Source organism: Lemur catta, chromosome 1 (assembly GCF_020740605.2).
Source record: "Lemur catta isolate mLemCat1 chromosome 1, mLemCat1.pri, whole genome shotgun sequence".
Taxonomy (NCBI): Eukaryota; Metazoa; Chordata; class Mammalia; order Primates; family Lemuridae; genus Lemur; species Lemur catta.
In genome coordinates, this window is record NC_059128.1 from 262465822 (window position 1) to 262488041 (window position 22220).

Below are 22220 nucleotides of genomic sequence, written 5' to 3' on the forward strand. Positions count from 1 at the left end.
TGTAGAGACAGAGTCTCATTCTTGCTCAGGCTGGTCTTAAACTCCTGAGCTCAAGTGATCCTCCTGCCTCAGCCTCCTAGAGTGCTAGGATTACAAGCTTGAGCCATCGCACCTGGCCCTGAAATTCTTAACCATTTTTAAAATGTTATGAATTTAAAAATTTAGATGGTACAAATGAATATTAAACTCACATGCCTGAAGTTAATCTTGATATTATGTTATAAAAGTGTTTCAACACAGTCTAATAGATCAAATGTAATTGACTTAATGAGAATATTCTTGAGTTTATGTTTTGATATAGTTTATTGCATCTGTGATGCTAATTCTAAATTAAGTCAAAAATATATTTTTATTGAATAAATACATAATTTTTAAAACCATAAACTCTCCTCCCTATAATAGTACAATTGTAGTAGTCATGAAAATAATTTTTTCTTTATTTCAGAGTATTACAGGGATACAAATGTTTAGGTTACATATATTGCCTTTGCCCCACCCGAGTTTCAACATTTCTTTCAATTTATTTGCCATGACAGACCTGCAGAAACTAATGCACATTCAAATAATGAGAGTAAGGCTAGGTGCAGTGGCTCACGCCTGTAATCCTAGCACTCTGGGAGGCCGAGGCGGGTGGATCGCTCAAGGTCAGGAGTTCGAGACCAGCCTCAGCAAGAGCGAGACCCAGTCTCTACTAAAAATAGAATGAAATTATCTGGCCAACTAAAATATATATACAGAAAAAATTAGCCAGGCATGGTGGCACATGCTTGTAGTCCCAGCTACTTGGGAGGCTGAGGCAGAAGGATTGCTTGAGCCCAGGATTCTGAGGTTGCTGTGAGCTAGGCTGACGCCATGGCACTCACTCTAGCCCTGGCAACAGAGTGAGACTCTGTCTCAAAAAAGAAAAAAAATAAAATAAAATAATGAGAGTAAGACAACTTTCTTGAAGAAAAATGGCTGTGAAAAAAATCAATCGACATTCTTCAAAGATAAAACCATAACAAACAAACTCTGGTATAATAACCACAGACATTAGGCTCAGACAGTCTAGGTCAGAACCTCTGATCTAAGTCTAAATAGCTGTGTGATTTTAGACAGTTTACCAAAATATTCTGTTCTTTGGTCTTCTCTTCTGTAAAATGTGGGTACTAAAGCCATCATATAATAAGATTGACGTGCAAAGTAAATATGTTGATAGGTAAACCACCTGTTCTAGTTAATAATAGCCCAGTATTTGTCTTAAGTTCATTCAAAGCAAAGATCCAAAATAGACAGTCTCTTCTCCAGCAGCTGTGACAGAGGGACCAAGCTATAAGTAGAGCAAGCACTAAGAATAAATATCTTCTCACAGAACAGGAGATGCAGGATACAGCAAGAGACTGCATGAAAGAGGAATCTGTGCTCTACGAACCAATGCTGTAAAGAAAAGCAACTAGAGGTCCATAATTTCATATGTACTAATGAAAAGTTAACATAAAACAAAACATGTTTTTATATATGTGAGTTAGAGGCAAACCTATACTGACTGATCTCATTCTGTATCAAAACTAGTTGAAATAATTGAATAATTAAGACAGTTTGTCTTTATTCTACTTGGTGTGGATATTTATACATTGGTTAACTTTCTAACATCCAGCAATTTCTGAATTCCAAAACATATTTGGTCCCTAGGTTTATGGATATGTGATTGTGAATCTGGATGAGCCTGGAAAATTACTGTTGTTTTCAACCAAAATAAGGACAGTGTAAATGTTTGTAAATTGGAATGAATGGAAGATAACTAGAAAGGAAAATTTAAAACATTCTTAGCATTGATAAACATAGTGTTCTGCTGTTATTTTTGATGTCCCATATTTCTTCTCCTTTGGTTTATTCTTGTATTAAAAATTATTTATCATTTTAAAAATAAATTGGGAAGGGGGCCAAGATGGTGGATTAGAAGAAGCAGCCTGTACATGCCACTCTCATTGAGGGGATTGAAGGTGGTGAGTGGACATCCATCTTCAGATCACTCGTCTAAGAGAGAGCATTGTGCATCAAAAGAGAGGTGACAGAAGACACCCAAAGTGAGGGAGAGGGGAGAGAGGCAACCTGTTCTGCAGTTTGCAGGTACACAGTGGAGACGAGTGCATACGTGAGGAAGGGACAGAAGAGAGAATCCTAGGACTCAACACTTTTCCCACTGTCTGTCTCTTGTCATTGCTATCTGAGCTGCAAGAGGGACCCTCCACTTCAGAAAGCCACAGGACTGACATAAGGAGCTGACTGGAGACTGTGCTGCAGCATTGCTCAGGAGAGAAAGCACAGCAGGGACTCATTGGCTGACCAAACCCTGGGCACTGTGGCTGGTGCCATTTTAAAATCTTAGATTTAGAGCACTGTTTCTACCCAGAGGTCACATGCATTGCTGCACCTTCCCCATAGCAGCTGTCAGTCCTGGGAAAGGGAGGGAGCAGGGAGGCCAAGCACTCTTATGAGTCCTGTGGGCAGGAGCTGCTTACCTCCACTGCTGCCAGGGGCCCTAGGAAGGGCAACAATTGCTGCCACCTGTCGACATGGGTGGAACTGCACTCAAGCTGGTTCCCACTGACAAATGCTGTTGTCTACGGATCTGAGCCAGACGGCTCTCAAGCAAGTGTGGGCTGTCAATCGCTGCCACTCAAAGGCACGCACAGGGTTACACTCAAGTTGCAAAGGCCAATAACACTGATGCCTGTGGATCTAATCCAGTCAGTTCTCAGGCCAACGTGAGCTGACAAATGTCACCACCTAAAGATGTGAGCAGCATTGTGCTCAAGCTGGTACTGTCACCCACAAATCTGAGCAAGACAGCTCTCAAGCCACAGCATGGGCAGACAATCACCACCACCTGTGGGCATGGGAGGAGCTGCACTCAAGCTGGCACAGGCTGACAAATGCTGCTACCCACAGATCTAAGTGGAGCAGCTCTCAAGCTGGTTCAAGGTGAAAATCACCACAGCTGACAGAACCAGGTGGGTCTCACTCTGCAATATGGGGACTGCCAGTGACAACCACAGGGAATGGTAAAGCAGGAAATGCAGAAGAGCAGTGTTAAATGCTTACAGTGCATCTTCCTATTTTGTGTCAGGTCAATCCTCCAGAGTCAGACACAAGCGCACCATCCAGGGACCTCTGCTTTGCACTAAGTAGGAGGGTCCCAGCAGAGGAGAACAAGTGCACTGCAACTTATCTGTCTTGAGCTGAGAGAAGAGATTTCAGAGAAGAAACCAGAATAAGAACTGGCAACATGAAAAAACAAGCTGTTTTGATACCCCAAAGGATCACAATAGATTTCAAGCAGTGGATCCCATCCAAAAGGAAGTTGTTGAAATGTCAGAGATGGAATGCAGAATAAGGATGGCAAAATAAGATAAATGGGATTGAAGAGAAAGTTGAAAACTAACATAAGAAAGCCAAAAAAATTGTTCCAGGGTATGAATGCAAAAGATGAAAAACTCACTAAAGAGATAGACAGCATAAAAGAAGACATAATAGGACTTAAAGAAATGAAGAGTCATTTAGAGAATTTAAAAATATAGCAGTAAAGTTCAACAATAGGCTAGATCAAGCAGAAGAAAGAACTTCAGAACTTGAAGACTTTCAAACTAACCCAACTAATCCAGTCACTCAAAGATGCAGAAAAAAGAATAAAGAAGAATGAACAATCACTCAGAGAAGTGACAGGGGACTATGCAAACTGGGCCAATATAAGAATTATAGACATCCCTGAGGGAAAAGAAAAAGTAAACACCATGGAAAACCTATTCAAGGGAATTATTGAGGAAAACTGCCCTGGTATCACCAGAGATTCATATATTCAGATACAATATGGTCATCAAACACCAGGAAGATTCATAGCAAACAGGACGTCTCCAAGACACACAGCCATTGACATGGTCAAAGTCAAAATGGAGGAGAAAGTTCTGTAAGTGGCAAGACAAAAGCAAAAACTAACCTACAAGGGAAAACCCATCAGGCTAACAGCAAGCAGACTTCTTAGCAGAGACCTTATAAGCCAGAAGTGATTAGAGCCCTATTTTTAGACTTGTTAAAAAAATAAAAATAAAAAAAGAACTGCCAGCCAAAATTTTGTATCCTGCAAAACTTTTTTCCATAAATGATGGAAAAAAAACACTTTTCCAGACAAGCAAACACTAAGGGAATTTGTCACTACTAGAACTGCCCTACAGGAAATACTCAAAACTGCATTATATATGGGACAGTACAATAGATACCCACCAGTGTAAAAATAACCAAAAGTTAAACCTCACAGCTGTAATAAAATAATAGCACAAGAAATAAAACAAAACAAGTTATCCAACATGATGAACAGAACAATATCCCACATATCAATATTAACAGTGAATGTGAAGAGTCTTAATACCCCACTTAAAAGACATAGACTGGCTGAATGGACAAAAAACAAACCAAAGGTACATGTTGTCTCCACAAAACATATCTAACTCACAAGGACCCACACAGACTCAAGGTAAAGGTATGGAAAAAAATATTCCACACAAATGGAAACCGAAAGAGAGTAGGTATAGCCATTCTCATATCAGATAAAATAGACTTAAAAATTTTTAATTATTATGCGTACATAATTGCTGAATATCTTTATAGGGTACATATGACATTTTGATACAGGCATACAATGTGAATTAATGAAATCAGGGTAATTAGGGTATCCATCACCTCAGCCATTTATCATTTCTTTGTATTAAAAACATTCTAATTTCACTTTTTTAGTTATTTTAAAGTATACCCTAACTTAGTGTTGATTACAGTCATTTTGCTGTGCTATCAAATATTGTTCATCCTAACTATCTAATAATATTTTTGCACCTGTTAACTATCCCCACTTTATCCCCCATTCCCTTCTACCCTTTCCAGCCTCTTATAACAATCATTATACTCTCTGTCTCCATGAGATCAACAGAGAGATCAAAAAACAAAAGAGAAAAACAATCATTATATAATGGTTAAGGGAGCAATGCAATAAGAAGACATAACACTCCTAAATATGTATGCACCTAACACAGGTTCTCTCATATTCATAAAGCAAATTCAGCTAAATCTAAACAAAGACATAAACAGTAGCATCATAATTGCTGGGGACTTTGGACAAGTCATTGAAGCAGAAAATCAATAAAGAAACTCTGGACTTAAACAAGACTCTAGAACAAATGGACCTAACAGACATTTACAGAACGTTCTACTCAAAAGCTACTGAATATACATTCTTCTCATCAGCACATGTGACATTTTCCAAGATTGATCATATATTAGGGCACAAAACAAGTCTCAGAAAACTCAAAAAAAAATCGAAATCATACCATATATCTTCTCAGACCACTTCTAAGTGGAATAAAATAAGAAATCAATTTCAAGAGAAACACTCAAATCTATACAAAGTCATGGAAATTAAAGAACCTGTTGCTGAACGATTCTTGGATTAATGATGAAATAAAATGGAAATCAAAAGGTTCCTCAAACTGAATGATGAAGGACAAACAAGCTTTCAAAATCAATGGGATACAGAAACAGTAGTCCTAAGAAGAAAGTTCATAGCCTTAAATGCCTACATCAGAAAGACAGAAATATTACAAATTAACAACCTAATGTCACACCTCAAGGAACTGGAAAAAGAAGTACAAACCCAAGGCAGCAGAAGAAAAGATATCACAAAGATCATAGCAGAACTAAATGAGATGGAAACTAAATACACACACACACACATACACACACACACACACACCACAGCGTACTACTCAGCTATAAAAAGAATGAAGTAATGTCTTTTGTAGCTACTTGGATGGAACTGAAGACCATGATCCTAAGGGAAGTATCTCAGGAATGGATAAACAGACACCGCATGTACTCTCTAATAATTGAGAGCTAAATGATGGTCACCATGGGCACAAAGACATGTAAGCGATATTGGAAACCAAGAAGGGGGATAATGGGAGGGAATGAGGGATAAAAAATTCCTTAACAGGTACAATGAATACTATTCTGGTGATGAGCACATTAAAGGTCCCAATTTAAACATTATATGAGGTATCCGTGTAACAAAAACATTAGTACTCCCTTCAAGTTTTGAAATTTAAAAAAAAGAAATAAAATCTTAGTTTTTATAAATAACTGGGAAGGAGTAAACTCATTAACTCTTCTTTTTTCTTCTTTTAGCTTCCCAATTAGAAATTCGACCTTGACATTTGAATTTGTAATGTAGCCAAGCGTATAACTGAATAAGAAAGTGTTAAGTGGTCACTTTCTGATAGACAGTTTCTGAAAAGTCAGAGTTTGTTTGACCAATGCAAGGAATTTATAAGACTCACAAACATTTATGCATGCCAACATTTTCAGAATCTTTCTGATATTTGATATTTTACAAACTTTTTCTCACTGATAATTTTCTTCAAGTATGGTTTCTTCATATTTCACTTTTCTCATGTAAATGTGTCACTTTAGGCAATAATACATGTTCCTAAAGTCAAGGATGATCCCACTGCTTCCATGGTATATTGCTAGAATTTTAATTTCATAGCTTAACGATTCAAAGAAATCAAATAATGTTCACAGATACCTGAGATATCAATGCTGTTCAAATCAATATGGAAAGTGGCCAGTTGGCTGGATTTATTTGCTTCAATGCCTTGAATCAGTTCTTCTTTTACATTTTTATCTGACACCCACTGGGCAAAGAAAAGGTCAAATATGACTATAATGCTGCCATTTCTGCGAAACAAAAGATGATATACAAGGAAAAAATCAGCCATCTTCAAGTGATTTGTGTTCAATTCATTTAAAATATCTTTGAAATTCTCTGTAGTTATCACCTTCCTAATCCTCATTATACCTGTGTAAGGTAGTTTATATCAAATATTATCTTTATTTCATGAGTTAAAGAAATAGGAATTTAAAATGTAAATGCTTTTCTAAGAAGACAAATTTTCAAGTAGATCCAAAATTGGAATCTGAGTTTTCTGAGTTTCAAGTTAGAATACTAATCCCTGGGCCAAGCTGTTCCTAGAGTCACTGGTGTTAAATTAAACAAAATCACATGGTGTCCTGGCACTTATTCTGATTTTACTGTTTGAAGAGGTGAAGGGTATGGATTTGTGATTTTACTGTTTGAAGAGATTAAGGGTGGATGATTTCTAAGTCAAGAGAATTCTAAGGTAGTTTCATTGGTTTCAAAGAAAATATTTCCATATAATTTAAGAAGTCCTGATAACAAGCTTACAGCAACTAATCTACTTTTTCTTCTTTATTTTGCTTAAAATAAAATATGAAAATATATCCTCATTTCAAGGGATAGAAAGAGGACAAGGACTCCTAGGATTGAGTTGGGGTTATCTTGCCTACATGATCTCTGATCATAAGATTAGAGTTCAATCATTTAGCCCTATCATCTTCCCTTTTATTTTGTTCCCTGCTCTGTAGCATGCATTTTCAAAGTTGGTTTTTTTTTTTTTCAATTTAAAGACAGATAAAAATGAATAAAATTTTGGCCAGTGGGGATACTTGAGAGATCTTTGTTCTGCTTACATTCTATTTGCTTCATGCTATCTTTTTAGTATACACCACTTGGGAGACAAACTCTAGCTCTGATAATTACTCTCTCCCACTCAGTAAGCTGGGGGTACCCAGGATGTATTCGATTCCTTAGGAGACAGACGACAGACGAGGGAAAACCATATTTTATGTCATATGTTTGCTGGTTTTGAAATATAGGAGTTACTCTCACATATTCTTATGATATCTGTAAGTTTATGAGCTTCTTGAAGAACTTTGTTAACTCCAAAAGAGTTCTTTATATATTGGTCTGTCCATCTATGTATCCTGATAGAACATAGAGGAAATGTTATTTTTTTCCTCCATGACTGTATATAGGACCACAATATTCCTGAAAGACCACAGTAGACTAGGTAGGATATTCTTTCTTAATGTCTATGCCACTATTCAGTTTCATAGTTTAGCAGAAGTGATTCCTTTCCTTGTAGCTGGTTTTTCCTTTTTGAAATGAATAGGATACTCTCATAATATTTTCATACTTCACATCTATTAAATAAATTTTCTAAAATGTTAAGTTTAGCTTTCCAATCATTTCCTTAAATCATAGTAACCAAATTTTGTAAATGAAAAGACTTAATAACTGTTTAGCTCAGGGTTCCCCAAACTTACCAATACATGGAATCAGGGTCATCCTTGGTAATGTTACATTTTGTCACAGACACTGCTTTTATCTACTCTTTCTCACTTGTCAGTTTTTCCATGCTGGCTGAACCCTAATTTCACTGAAGAATAAGCTTCCATTTGCTCAGGAAAGATGACATCTTCTTTAACCATTCCTCATGTCAAACTTGGTTTTATTCATGGGTGTATGACCCGGCCCTTGTCAATGGAATTTCAGGGGAAGACTGAAGGGAAACTTCTGGAAAACTTTTCCATATCTAATAAAAGAACCTCTCATAATAGACTACTGGTCTTCTTTGTTGAACATTATGTCTCCATATGATTGCTGGAACTGCCACATCTGTCTTAAGGCCATGAGGCAAGCCATTGTTGACAGGCTAAACACATCATAGTGCAGGAAGGAAAGGACTTGAATCCCTGACTATGTCATTGTTATTGCACCACCAAATTAACTTGTGTTGAAACTTTCAGATTTCTTGTGATGTCATTTAATAAACACTTATTGTTTAAGGCATTTTTAGTTATGTGTTATGTTAATTGAAATTTTAAAAATCCTAACTGAAATATAACTCTCAGGCCTCATTTCATATTTATATAAATAGAAGCTCCAGAAAAGGATGATTACTCTATCTTTGCACTTGATGTTGGCTAACATTTTCATTTAAGCAATAAAGATATTGAGGCTAAGGGTAATGTAGGTAACTTTGCCCAGGGTTATACAGCTTATTAGTGTCAGAGATAGGAATGAAACCTAGGCTGTCTCTCTTTCTAATATGCTTATATGTAATTCCCACACCCCCATCCCTGACACCACTTTTATTAATACCAACTCTATCATGAAGTGTATGTCAGCAGGAAAGAGACTACAGCACATTCACCTTAGAGGCAAGTTTGGGTTTTTGTTATCTTGCATTGTAACCAAAACTTTATACACAAATAGATGAGGAAAATAGCTAGTTGGATATTTTTTGGGAGAAGGCAAAGATATTTTTATCCCTCTAATACTTTCAAGAGACGGAGTCTTCCTTCTTCATCTTCCTTCTCCTCTTGCTTTTCCTCCTCCTCCTCCTCCTATTCCTCCTTTTATTCTCTTCCTCCTTCTTATCTTCTTTCTTCTTCTTCTTTACCTTATGTCTCCCTAACCAAACTTACCACCTAAAACAGTTACATGGACAGGATTAAAATAAAGTGAGGGTGAATAATGTCCATTATTTTCTCTGTTTTCAATCCCACTGTTTCATCTTATCCTTGGTTGCACATTAGAAAATTTTAATTCTTATTAAATCTGTATTTTATTTTTATGTAATTTCACATATTTTAATATGAACACTTGCTTTTATTTTACCTAAGTTAGGGAATGAAAGAGGTAAGGTATTTTCAGGAGAGAAAGTGCAAATCAGGAATTTTCCTTCACTGAGTTGAAAGTAACTGGATTAGTTCATCCTCAGGCATAAAACATTTTTGTATGAAAGATGTGTTTTCTTAGTTGTGAATTATACATTGCATTTAATAATTTATACTTTGCAAGGACAGGAGTTGCATACCCTATATCCACATACAGTTGTATGCTTTAAGTATTTTTTTCTTATTCAGTGTAAATGTTGAGATAAGAGAGATATATAATAGAAATCACGGAATAACAATAACCAATTGTGTTTCTCCTTATAAGAAAGCTGAAGCTCTTATTTTAGTAGTTTAGTAATAATTTCATTTATTAAGGTAAATGAGAGTTCTTTCTTTAGAAAAAAAAAATGAAATGATAGCCATTTTCATTTCAAGGTACTTGGTCCAGTGGAAAAGCTGAGTCTGTTGCTTTTTTTTTTTTCACTTTCTTTTTTTTTAAATTTATTTTTATTTCAGTATATTACGGGGGTAAAAATGTTTAGGTTACATATATTGCCTTTGCCCTGCCCAGGGTGTCTATCTCCCAGATGGTGTCATGCACCCATTAGGTGTGATTATACCCATCCCCTCCTCCCCCTCCCATCTGCCTGACACCCGATGAATGTTACTACTATATGTGCACATAAATGCTGATCAGTTAATACCAATTTGATGGTGAGTATATGTGGTGCTTGTTTTTCCATTCTTGTGATACTTCACTTAGTAGAATGGGCTCCAGCTCTATCCAGGTTAATACACGAGGTGCTAGATCACCATTGTCTTTTGTGGCTGAGTAGAACTCCATGGTGTACATATACCACATTTTATTAAACCACTCATGTATTCATGGGCATTTGGGTTGTTTCCACATCTTTGCAATTGTGAATTGTGCTGCTATAAACATTCAAGTGCAGCTGAGTCTTTTTATAAAGCAGATAAATCCTATCATTGTACAGAGAGCCTGTGTGTAATAGATCTAAATGTTTCTTATCTCATATTTTCCTTAATGATATTGATAACCTTAAGGGCTGCTGAGTAAACAAAAGCCTTTCGTTTCCTAACTTTGTGACTTATCGGTGCTCAAAGGGCAAAATAAACTGTTTTATTTTGTGCATGTTGCCACAAAGGGTAAACAATCCTTTATTAAAAGAATCAACTGCTAAATGCTCTTTGAGTCAAAGCACTCTCCACAAAGCAGAATGATGGAAAAGTGTTTCCAAAGGAGAGCAACCCATTTGCTTATCCTGCAGAGCAGCTCCCCTCCACCGACCCCAACACACACACACACAATTATAAAGTTAGCAGGTGGCAGGGGTTGGCATTAAATATTTGTAAGAGTAAGAGGAAACAGAGTAGTAACTATGTTTAGTATTCTGAGTGCTATAATTTGACCATATACATACGCACAAAGATGTGGTGTGAATTTAATTAAAATCTGTAACAAAAAATGAAATGGGTATTTTAAAGGATTTTTAGATATATTTTTAAAATTTGGTATGGATATTGTTAGTAAGGTGAGAACTTAGTTTTTTCTGTTCCTTGATTTTAGCAATTGGATTTTAAAATTAAAATAATTTATAAAGCTAATGATGAATCTGTCACTTTCTCCTATTACTGCTATATATCTATTTATATGTGATTATTCAAAGTAATCCTAAACATTTCCTTGTTACTCTCCCTTCCACTTCTGAATTCCTTTTCTTATCCTCCCCTGCTTGGTCTCCCAAAGTAACAACCTATAATTTATCTTACAGACATTTTCATGAAATTCCTTTGCATTGCATTTTCTCAAAAACTCATTTCTGATTTAAAAGTTCAACTACTACCAGGGGAAAATAGCTCTACATTGATGAAGTACATTATTTTAGAATCATTATAAAATATTTATCAAGATTTGGGCACAATACTGGCCTCCTAGGTAGCTCCTAGGAGGGAAAAGAAATAATTCCTCAGCTCAAATAATTTACAGTTTCAAATATAATGATTTTTCCATGTAGAGAAATAAAAGATTACTTACTAAACACCAAAGAAAAATGCTGGGATTTTGATAGCTCACCAGGCCTATGTATAAAAGTCTATGTACAGCAAATTTTGCCAATCTAATAAACATAAAGATATCCAGTATTTTGTAGACATGTGAACATGAAGGGTTGCATTACCAAAATTATTCTGATAAACCCTGCAATGGATACTGTCCATTTTGTATGGAATTCAGTAGGCAGAGCCCAATTAAGGAGAGACAGATACCTGGGATACCTTTCCTACAGGGAGGATAAAACCTTTCAGAACTAAATCTGAATTGATGCTTCACTGCAAATCTCCAGACTCAGTCCTCTACAAAAATGGAAGAGAAATTTCTTTCCTTCACTCCAAAGTAGACAAATTGCTTAAAGTGAATTTAAAAAAAAAAAAAAAAACCCTATTTGTATGTATGATTTTACACTCACAAAATGAATACCTAATAAATATTTTATAAATAGCACTTCGAAAAAGCAAAAATAATTAAGATTTCTTGGGAGTCCACATGTCTCCTTCTAGTCCTGATATTGGGACAATGAAAGAGGCTATCAGAGATAACAAGCTCTGGAAACAGTAGCAAAAGCCTCTGTATCATAGGTAAGAATGAAGATAGCAGAAGGATATAGAACCAGCTACTGGGATTAAGATGTCAAGAATAATGGGATAAAGAATGATAACTATAGATAGATAAATAGATGAGAAAAAAAAGAAGAAAGAGAGCAAGAAAGAGAAAAAATAAACTCTTTTGAACTCTTTTGTATAAAAGATAAAGCTTTCCCCCCTTTTATTGTGTCTTTAATTAATAGGATTAGTTGTGCCCTAACAGGAAATGACAAGGCCCTGAGGTCCCTCCTGACCATTAAATAATCTTCATATGACTTCTGTCGTTGTTTCTCTAAGCATGATCTCTTTACCTTTGATTTGACCCTCCTGCCTTTACTTCATCACTAAGAATTGAGGATTCCTTTGCTAATGTCAGGACTTTGCAATGACCATGTATTGATTATCTTTGTCCCCTGGCTCTTTGATTCAATTGTTCCTGATCCAAGATAGGAGACTAACCTGTCTATAAGGTCAGGCTCATTGCATTTCTCCAGTAGCCTATCAGGTCGCTATGGCTCTCATTTGGCACAAGTTTCATGTCGGACCCCTGGGTTTACATTCAGCATACTCATGATGTCTCAACATCTTCTTAGTGGACTTCAATGATAGCCAGATTATACCCTCAACATGCTATATTAATTCTTCTTTCTTTACCAGAAAAGGCTTTTCTTTTCTTCTCTACTCAATTAGTCCCTACCTATGGTTCTCAGACTATATCCCATATTTTTCACAAAACCTTCTATGACCCACCTTTCCACATCAGGGAGACATTAACTCATCTGTGCCTCCAGAGTACTATTTTAGAATTTTAAAATTAAAATTCTACTCTACCAGAAAGTTAAAGCCATGGTAAGAGTATATATATATATGAATGATGAGGAATAAAGAAAAATATGCTAACATCTAACATAATATTCAATATATTAATAATAGATGCTAAATAAATTTTCCATTCATTTGTAAGGACTTAATAGAGCACTCACTCTGAGGCTGGCATTAGTTAGGTCTGAAAAGACAGGTATCAGAGACACATTTTCTGCCCTGAGGAACCTCATAGTCTATGACAGGCTATGTCATAGAGACAGGCATATGGAAAATTACATTGCAGTGTGAAGACTGTACTTTATATGCAGGTACAATGTGCTAAATGAGAAGAGGGGAAGACGGACCTAACCCAGACTAGAGCATCAGTTACGCATCCTTGGAGAGGTGACATGGACTGGCTCCTAAGGGACTGTAGGGATAGAATGTAAGAATGGATGCAATAGTAAGGAGAGAAACGGGAGTCCAATCAATGAAAATGTACAGAAAACAGAGAAAGCAGGATGCTTTTGAGAGTGTGCAGACCCTGAGGTAGGGCTGATGCAGAAGCCAGTGGAGAATGGGAGAAGACAAACAGGGGAATTTCTGAGACAGAACCCTGGAGCCCACCTGCATTTAGGGTGGTAACAGAAGAAACAGTCTTTAGGTATTTGAAAGATGGGGATATGAAAATGAAGATACATTTATTCTCTAAAAAACTAATAACCACAACCAGGATCAATTGGTAAGAGCCAAAGAAATAAAGTCTTGGTTGAGAATAATAAAGTGTGTTCTAGTAACTGAAGTTATACAGCAACAAACAAAACAAGCTAAAAAAATAATTATTCAATAGGTTGTTTGTAGGATGTCCACAGCAATATTGAAAATAGATTCCTGTTTTTGTTTTTTTTTTTTTCAGATATATAAGAGAATCCAATTTAAGCAGTATGAATCTCTTCTTTTGTTGGACTAGAATGAACTTTCTTCTGAGGCTGTGAGCATTCCAGACCAAAACAGTTAAGCAAAGGCTAGACTACATCATTGTATGTCTTTCTTTTTCTTGCACTGTAGCACAAACTGTATACACAACTTGCCATGTACTGCCTAGTAACATTAGTTATAATTTCTTGATTCTGCAGTATCTCTGCAACAGTATTTTAGGTTCCTCAAAGCAGGATTATACCTTCATCTTCACAGGTTCCTTGTAACTTAACTTTCTATTAATGACTGTTATATATTAGTCACCTAACTCTAAGGTGCTCTTTGTAGGTAGGCAATTAAAAACCTAATAGCCTATGAGAGAGAGGGAGAGAGAGAGAGAGAGAGATTGAAACAGTTCTAAATACATCAACACAAGAGAAAATGTCTTAATGATGGCGGTTGAATGAGCTCCTTAATAACAGGCTTTCTCTTAGTATCTGTATTCTCAGAACGTAGTTAATTGCATGGGTCCAAGCAAGCCCTATATATGTCTGTTGAATAAAAGAGAGAATGAATGGATAACTAAATGAACATTTATTTAACCCTATGTTGAGAGGACAAAAATATTTGCTTCAGTTTTCCAGTGCCATCTTAATGCATGTTTTGCTTATTTTTTAAAGTACTTGTCTTTACCATAGGTCTGCTCTCTACTTGTGCAAAGTATAGAACAATATTTTTGTTTAAATCTTGTATTCCATTATAAAGTGGTTTCAACTTTGCATTCCATGTTCTATTTTAATGCATGCTGTACCTTTCATAGAATTTGAGGGATAAACTGACTAAACTGAAGATCATTGTGGGAAGATAAGAAAAATGCTGCTTTCTGGAGATTACAGAAATTATAATGTAACTTAGTTCCTATCACATCACATTTGAAGAGCTGATTTTTGAAAGCCTGAAATGAAACAAATGTAACAACAATGTGTCATTTTCAGGAAGAGGTAAAAGAAAAGGTAAGAAATGATTACAATTTTCATTCCAACAAAACAGACCTTTAAATATTCATCTGTGTCATCCCATAAACACACACACTTTTCATATTTTGATGTGTCTATAAACCATAGTGACAGTACAAAGTTACTGTAGACTCTCTACCTCATCTTTGTCTTGCCTCTAGCTTTTGCTGAAATAATAATGAAGTCATTATGAAAAAATAATCAATTCCCGCCAAATTGGAACAGTATGACAATCTTAAATGCTCAAAAAGCCGTTTACAGGCTTCTAAATGGACCATCACACCTTCAAATCCAATAATGGATTCTTACAAAGGTTACTACTCAATTCAATTAACTCATTCCACTTCGATTTCTTTAGTATTTTTCCATATGCCAACTTTAGGAACTAGCATTGATAATTTAGAGAAGAATAACACATGTATAACCATTAATAAAGAGAAAAATTAAGGGAAAAAGATTGGAAGATAAGGTGTGTTAAACCTGGTTTGAGTATAGATTCTCCCATACGTTTTTCCATACAATGTTTAATTCTGTAAAAGGCTAAAAATGACAGTGAAGAACAAAGAAATGCAAAGATGAAAGCATAGGACTTTGGGCAAAAAAGCCTAGGACAGTTTAGGAAATGAATCCAATAAGACATTCAGAGGGAAAGAATAGTCCCTAGGAAACATGTTCCAAATACTAATCCTATAATTCCTGAATATGTGACTCTGTAAATTTAACTCTCATTTCTCTAGTCTCTGTCGTAAGTTTTTATACGAAAATTAGTAGTAGAGAAAAAGCATGATTGTTTTAGATAGACAGACATTAGCATTATCAACATAACATTGAAAAAGTTACTTAGCCTCTGTCAACCACAGATTGATAATCTCCCAAAGGTTGATCATCTAGAAACCCACAAATCTCTGGTGAGGAATAGAGTAGGTAATGCACAAAGGTGCATAGTAGTAAGGATACACAGAAGAACAAATTCACAAGTACTTGGTGATATTCTGGTTAGTATTGAGACTTCATTTTGCTAATGGTACTAAACTAATTGGTATGCCAGGAACACCATCAGCCCAATATACTTGCCATTTTCTTTTCAAAATAGGGCTAAAAATCTTAACTTTTACAAAAATAACATAATTTGTTAGAGAGAAAAGTATAAGAGAAGTGAATTTTGGAGGTGTTTTTATAATTCCTGATTATTCATCTAATTGAATACATAAGCTTTAAACATCAATGTAGAATGTGAACAAGAAAATTATAATAATTTCTACTAGACTGCAAGCTGTGTAAGAGCAAGGATAATATATAATTTTTAGGCCCCGGCATATAATAAATGGTAAATGGGTAAAAGTAAAATTAATAAATATTCACATTTTATAGGTAGTAATGCCATGAAAACATAGACAGAGACCACTGCTTTCTTCTCTAGAACTTGCACATTGTGCTTTCATTCTAGACTGTGGGCTTGCAGCCGTCCCATTGTACCTTCAGTTGCAGGGTACCAGCAGCCTAAAAACTAGCACTTGCTTACTTTCATGATAAAGGAATATGGGGAGATTGATAGTTGTAACTAAGAGCTATTGCCATTGGTCTAGCTTAGTTAGGTGTTTAACTGGCATAAAGTCTTCTCCATGCTTATCCTGGCTTTCATTATTTGGTCTCTCTCCTGTCCCAGGCTGGTCTCCTTTCTTATTTCTGTAGAAAAAGAGAAATGTCTTTTCCATTGCGTCTTGAGTCCACTCATCTATGTTAGCAAAAAGTAAACCCACCCTTCCTAGAACCAGTTGCTGTATGCTTTGGGCTCTGCTTTTCTAATCCTGATACAGAAGGAGGATATATGATGAATCAGAAGAAAAACAAAACTGGATTCAAATACATTCCTCGACACTTACTAGCTTTTAAGCAAGTTAATGATTTGATGTCTTTATTATAAAATGTTTTTTTTTTCCTTTGGGTAGATGCCTAGTAATGGAATTGCTGGATCAAATGGTATTTCTATTTTTAGTTCTTTGAGGCATTCTTCGAAATGAAGTATCATAAGGATGGAAAAACAAGCACCACATGTACTTGCCATCAAATTGATACTAACTGAGCCACACTTAGGTGCTCACATGGAAGTAATATTCATCGGTTGCCAGGCAGGTGGGAGAGGGGAGGAGTGGATGGCTAAACTCATAACTAATGGGTGCAGAGCTCACTGTATGGGGAATGGCCATGCTTGTAGCTCTGGCTTGGGCAATACAAAGGCAATATATGTAACCAAAATGTTTGTACCTTCATAATATTCTGAAATTAAAAAAAAAGAAAATAATAAATTACTTAAAAATAAATTAATTAATTTTAAAAAGTTAATGATTTGAAACAAGTTAATATTTCTAAGCCTCAGTGCCATATTTATAAATTAGAATAATTACATCTCCCTCACAGTCATTTTGTGAGGAATGGATTAGATGATATATTTTACTTAAATCACAAAATGCAATGGCCTGAAATAGAGGCTTAACCAGTGAGTTTCCTTTTTGCCACCTTGTGTCATAGGATCTACATTTTTCCTAAGCTTTTGGGATATTTTCTTCCCTTCTGTGTGTGTGTCTTTATTCTCAATTATTTTGAAGGGTTTTCCTCCTTTTTTTTTTCAGATACAAGAAGTCTTGATCAGTCTTTCATTTTTTTTCCTATTTTTAATATAATACACTCTCTTTGATGTTTTCTCTTTTAACTTAATTTTATAGCTTCAAACTGGAATTGCAGTTTTTTCCCTAAGTTTCCTGCTGATTTTTATCTTTACCCCAAAAACGTTTTGGCAGTTTGCAGTTTAGAACACTTTAGACTTAGAGTGATCTCAGCACAATGGCAGAATAGAAAACCCTGGACTTTCACCCTTGGACTCAACAGCAACAAAAACACACAGATGAATTTTCATTGTGAGAAATCCAAAAACTAGTTGTTAGGAAGTTCTTCCAAGAATTTATATATATATATATATATATATATATATATACACACACACACATATATATATATTCATTCTACATTCAATTATCCATAGTGTAATTATATCATTATCCTATCAGTCTAAGATTTATTAATTGAACACTCACTTTGCTCCAAGCCTAGAGGATATAACCCTCTTAGTACCACAGTGCACAAGTCCACTCTCCACTGTGACTTACAATGTAAATGAAGTGGGATGACAACATATTATTTTATTAATAATGAACAAACTTATTCCAAATGTCTGTGGCAAATCAAACACTATAGCTGCATCTGCATATGTTCAACCTCAGCCACCTCCGTGTGTCTCTGCAAGATTTTATTCTTGGGAGAGAGAAACATGTTAATATAAGATCAATAATCAGAAGTTATTATTATTAGCTACTAAAATGAAAGTGTATGCTGTGCCACTTTTCTCAATCCTCACAAAAATGTTGACTATTTTAAATATTCTCCTTTTTCCTATATATAGTGACACTATTACACGTATTTGCAAAAATAATTAATTTGTGATTCTGTGTTTTCTCTCAGTAGAAAATTTTTAAGCTGTACTCACTCAAAATGTAAAACTCTTGAGTTTTTATATTCATTCTTTAAATTGCTTGATTGAAAGATGTCATCTATCTAAAAAATACAAAGATTGAAAAAGTGAATTAAATTTAAGATTTTAACATTTGTTCAACAATTTATGTAAAGTGATTTTTATGTTCTGCTTAGAATTGGGACAATTTTCTCTGTGGTCATAGGACTCATATTTTAAGTATCTTGGGCATACTACATTTATTTGCTAATCTTTTCATAGTGAGAAAACAGTACCTATGTATATTTTAACAAGTAAGCAGTGAAACTGTTATGAAATTTCAAGCCCTCTGAAGAAAGATAGTCTCCTACCAATTGCTGAAGGTCAAAGGCGAGAACTTTGAAATCCACTGACAGTGTGTCTTGCAAATTAGGACTATACGTAGCTCCAGATGTTATTTTAAATGTCCCTTTGGCTTCATGACTTTGTCCAAATGCTGCATCTAAATAAATTAATGAGAAACAAAACACAAAAAATGTGACTTGTGCATAGAAGAGAATAGGCACATTTTGTTAAGACACAGAAGTAAAGTCTTGCTTAACGTGGTGGCCCTGTAACCTGTAGTTCTCACTTTTTCTTTGCAGTCTTAGTGTTTCAAAACCAGCTGTTTTTTGTTGTTTTTTATTTTTCAACTGCCTGGTCGTTTTAAAAGATTAAAAAACTTTTTCCATTCTATTTTTTTTTCTTTTCTTTGAGGTCTAAGCTTCTAAGTTTATTATTATTTTTTTATTATTATTATTGAGATTCCTGTTGGATGACACATGGACTGATCAACTTCCACCAATTATGGGAACTGACTCAGGGAAACATGGTGAGAAGTGAATCATTAAAAGTTTTGTAGTTGTTTTCAGATACTTCTTAAACACCTAGTATTCAGGGACACCACTGTTTTTTGACATGTGGATTGCTGTGAGGATTTCAGTGTTTGTAACATAGCCTTGAAGCTATTTCTTTCATTCTAATAATTACGAAAATGGCATGCATGACCTTTTGCCATTAGATGGTGACTGTCTTTATTGGAGACAGTATTGAGAATGTTGTAGAAATTATATATTCTCAATAGGAAAAAATGTAAAAATAATGGCCAAAAAGTTGAATATAAACATGGATAATAAAATGCACCATTAAGTCCTGCATAATCCCTTTATCAAGATATTTTCTTTGATATCTATTTATACTTAAAATAAATTGTTTTTACTGAAATTCACACAATGGCAAAATCATTAGTAAATGCAATAATAATGGTATGTAATTCTCACAATGACTTGGTGTGAGAAGATGTTAATAACATCTGAGATAAGGAAATAAGGGCTTAGAATGACTAAGAAAATTTCTCAAGGTAGTAAAAGTCTTAAATGAGAGCTCTAGAGTTGGACATAAAAATGACTGACTCCACACACCAGGATTTATCATACTTTCCAGTCCAGAGGAACATTAAAAATAATATTTCAGACAATAAACTCACATATAGTCTAAACAGTTATCACTGCAAAATTGATGCAACATTATTTTTATACTGTTTCATTTGTTTTTTTAAATATTCAAAATTACATTGAGATTTGCATATTTAAGTGTGGAAGAAAAGGAAAGATTGAGGAACTGTCATTGATTAAAGGAGACTAAGGAAGCATAGTAACTAAACCCTATGTAGGAATCTGCACTGGATCCTGAACAGGTAAAGGGCATTAGTGGAAAAACTGGTGACATTTGAATAAAGTGTGTGGTTCAGTTAACAATATTATATAAATGTTAATTTCTTGGCTGTGAAAATTGCACTGTGGATGTACCAATATTAATATTAGGGAAAGATAGGTTATATGAGAACTCTATACAATTTTTTCATAAGTCTAAAATGATGTCTGAAAATGCTAAAAAAAAATAATCTGTATTAAAAGTGGTATGTTTTAAGTTCTCTGGTTCTATTATAACTTTAACTTGAATAGCTTTATAAGTTTAGTTGTTCACTATTCAGTCATATTAATATATACAAATATTTATTTTCTATTTTATCTATAAAATAACTCCCTTTATATCTTTATTGAGCATCAACAATTTCAATGGACTTCCAAATGCGTATTCATCCTTGAAGTTATTCACAGCATTTAAATAAGACCAAAACAGCCACTTTTATAAAAGTCTAAATGAATCTGTATAATTTTTAGTAGTTTGTGTAACTATATAAAATATCCACAAGTGTTCTTTTTCTTTAAAATCTATTCCTTGTGTATGGCTGTAGTTTTTAAATAGGCCAGAGATTATACTAAAATTAATTTATAAAACTATAAATCATGGTTATTCCTTTCTAATTTAAAGTTATTTATTTAATAGAGAAAAATAGCTAACTCAAAAGCTGACTTTTTTTTTTTTTGGTAAAACTAATATCACTCACATGTAAAGGGTCTTACCCTGTGAATTTTCAGAAAGAATTTATATGTCCATTTGTAATTCATCATTTAAAAAATGTAATAGTTGTCTGAGAAAAAAATCAACTCTTAGTATTCAGGTTATCACTATGCCTTCAATTATTTTCTATGTACTCTATAAATGAATAAGTGGTAAATAAGACCACAAGTTCTAGACCTGGATTGTGTAGTTTAGAATCTCACTTCTGCTAACTACTAATGACACAAACTTAAGCAGTTACCTAAATTCTCTGTCTCAGATTCCTCACCTGTAAAATGAGGATACCAATAACCACACATAGGTTTTTTGTAGCAAAATAATACATTTAAAGTTTTTTAAAAAACTTGTTACAAAGTTAGCTCTAAATAAGAGTTAGAAGTTCTTAGTTTTTTCTGTTTATCAAAAGTTGCTACTCAGCTTGAGATCTTTATAAGTCTACATTTACATCCAAGTTGTTTTATATTATTATAGTAGGAGAATGAACATATTATTCTTATACATATTTATCTACTTGTATTTTCAACAATGTTTTAATGCATTTATGATTTAAATTATATCAAAATGAACTCATGGGCCATGAAACCTACTTGGTTATCTGTTAAAACTGAGAACCTTATGTAACATCATTTATTTAAACAAAAAAGGAAACTAGTCTCATGCTTGAATTCTGGATTAAGTTTCAAATTACATACCAACTAATTTTTCTAATATTCTATGAAGTCAACTACAGAGAAGCATCTAAATGCAACATAAATATCTTGTTGTGAATTCACAGCAATGAATAAAATATCCTGACAGGATAACTGAGATTGGAGTGTGTACGCTCATCTGAGAGAAACATTAGGAGCTAACTCCATGTGACTTACCTCTTTCTGATTCCATGATTGCCAGCCAGCATACTGCAATTAATCCAACACAGAGCACCACTAATGTGCCAAAGAGAACTCCCAACATGATTTCATAAGAGCTCAGAGAATGGTTCCTTGAAGGTACACTTTTTTGTGACCCCATTTTTCTTTTTTAAAGGTTTACTAATATAAGAACTGTGACAGAATATAAATACCTGCACCAACCGAAGAGCAAAATTGCTCAAATTTTTAAGCAAGATTTGTAAAGCAACAACCTGTCTCCACTCCTACTAGTCAGTGTAAAGGAGTTGTATATGTCCTTTTGGCAACATTGTGTCTCTATTGCTTAAGTATCATTAAAAGGGAAGTTAATCTTTAAGAAGACATAAATGAGTAAAAATGCCTAGAGTTGTAAATGTTAATCACCTGAACAGGCCA

At 34.6% G+C, this 22220-nt stretch overlaps 1 protein-coding gene across 1 annotated transcript in view; it reads right to left on the reverse strand.

Moving 5' to 3' along the window:
* Window positions 1–21945, reverse strand: part of TMPRSS15 (transmembrane serine protease 15) — a 138461-nt gene extending 116516 nt beyond the window's left edge. Inside the window, exons 1-4 of the mRNA XM_045568726.1 lie at window positions 21801–21945; window positions 18843–18973; window positions 18508–18575; window positions 6611–6762 (exon numbers count right to left, since the gene is read on the reverse strand). Coding sequence (XP_045424682.1) covers window positions 6611–6762; window positions 18508–18575; window positions 18843–18973; window positions 21801–21945 — 496 coding nt within the window. The remainder of the gene's footprint in view (window positions 1–6610; window positions 6763–18507; window positions 18576–18842; window positions 18974–21800) is intronic.
* Window positions 21946–22220: the final 275 nt, after the last annotated feature.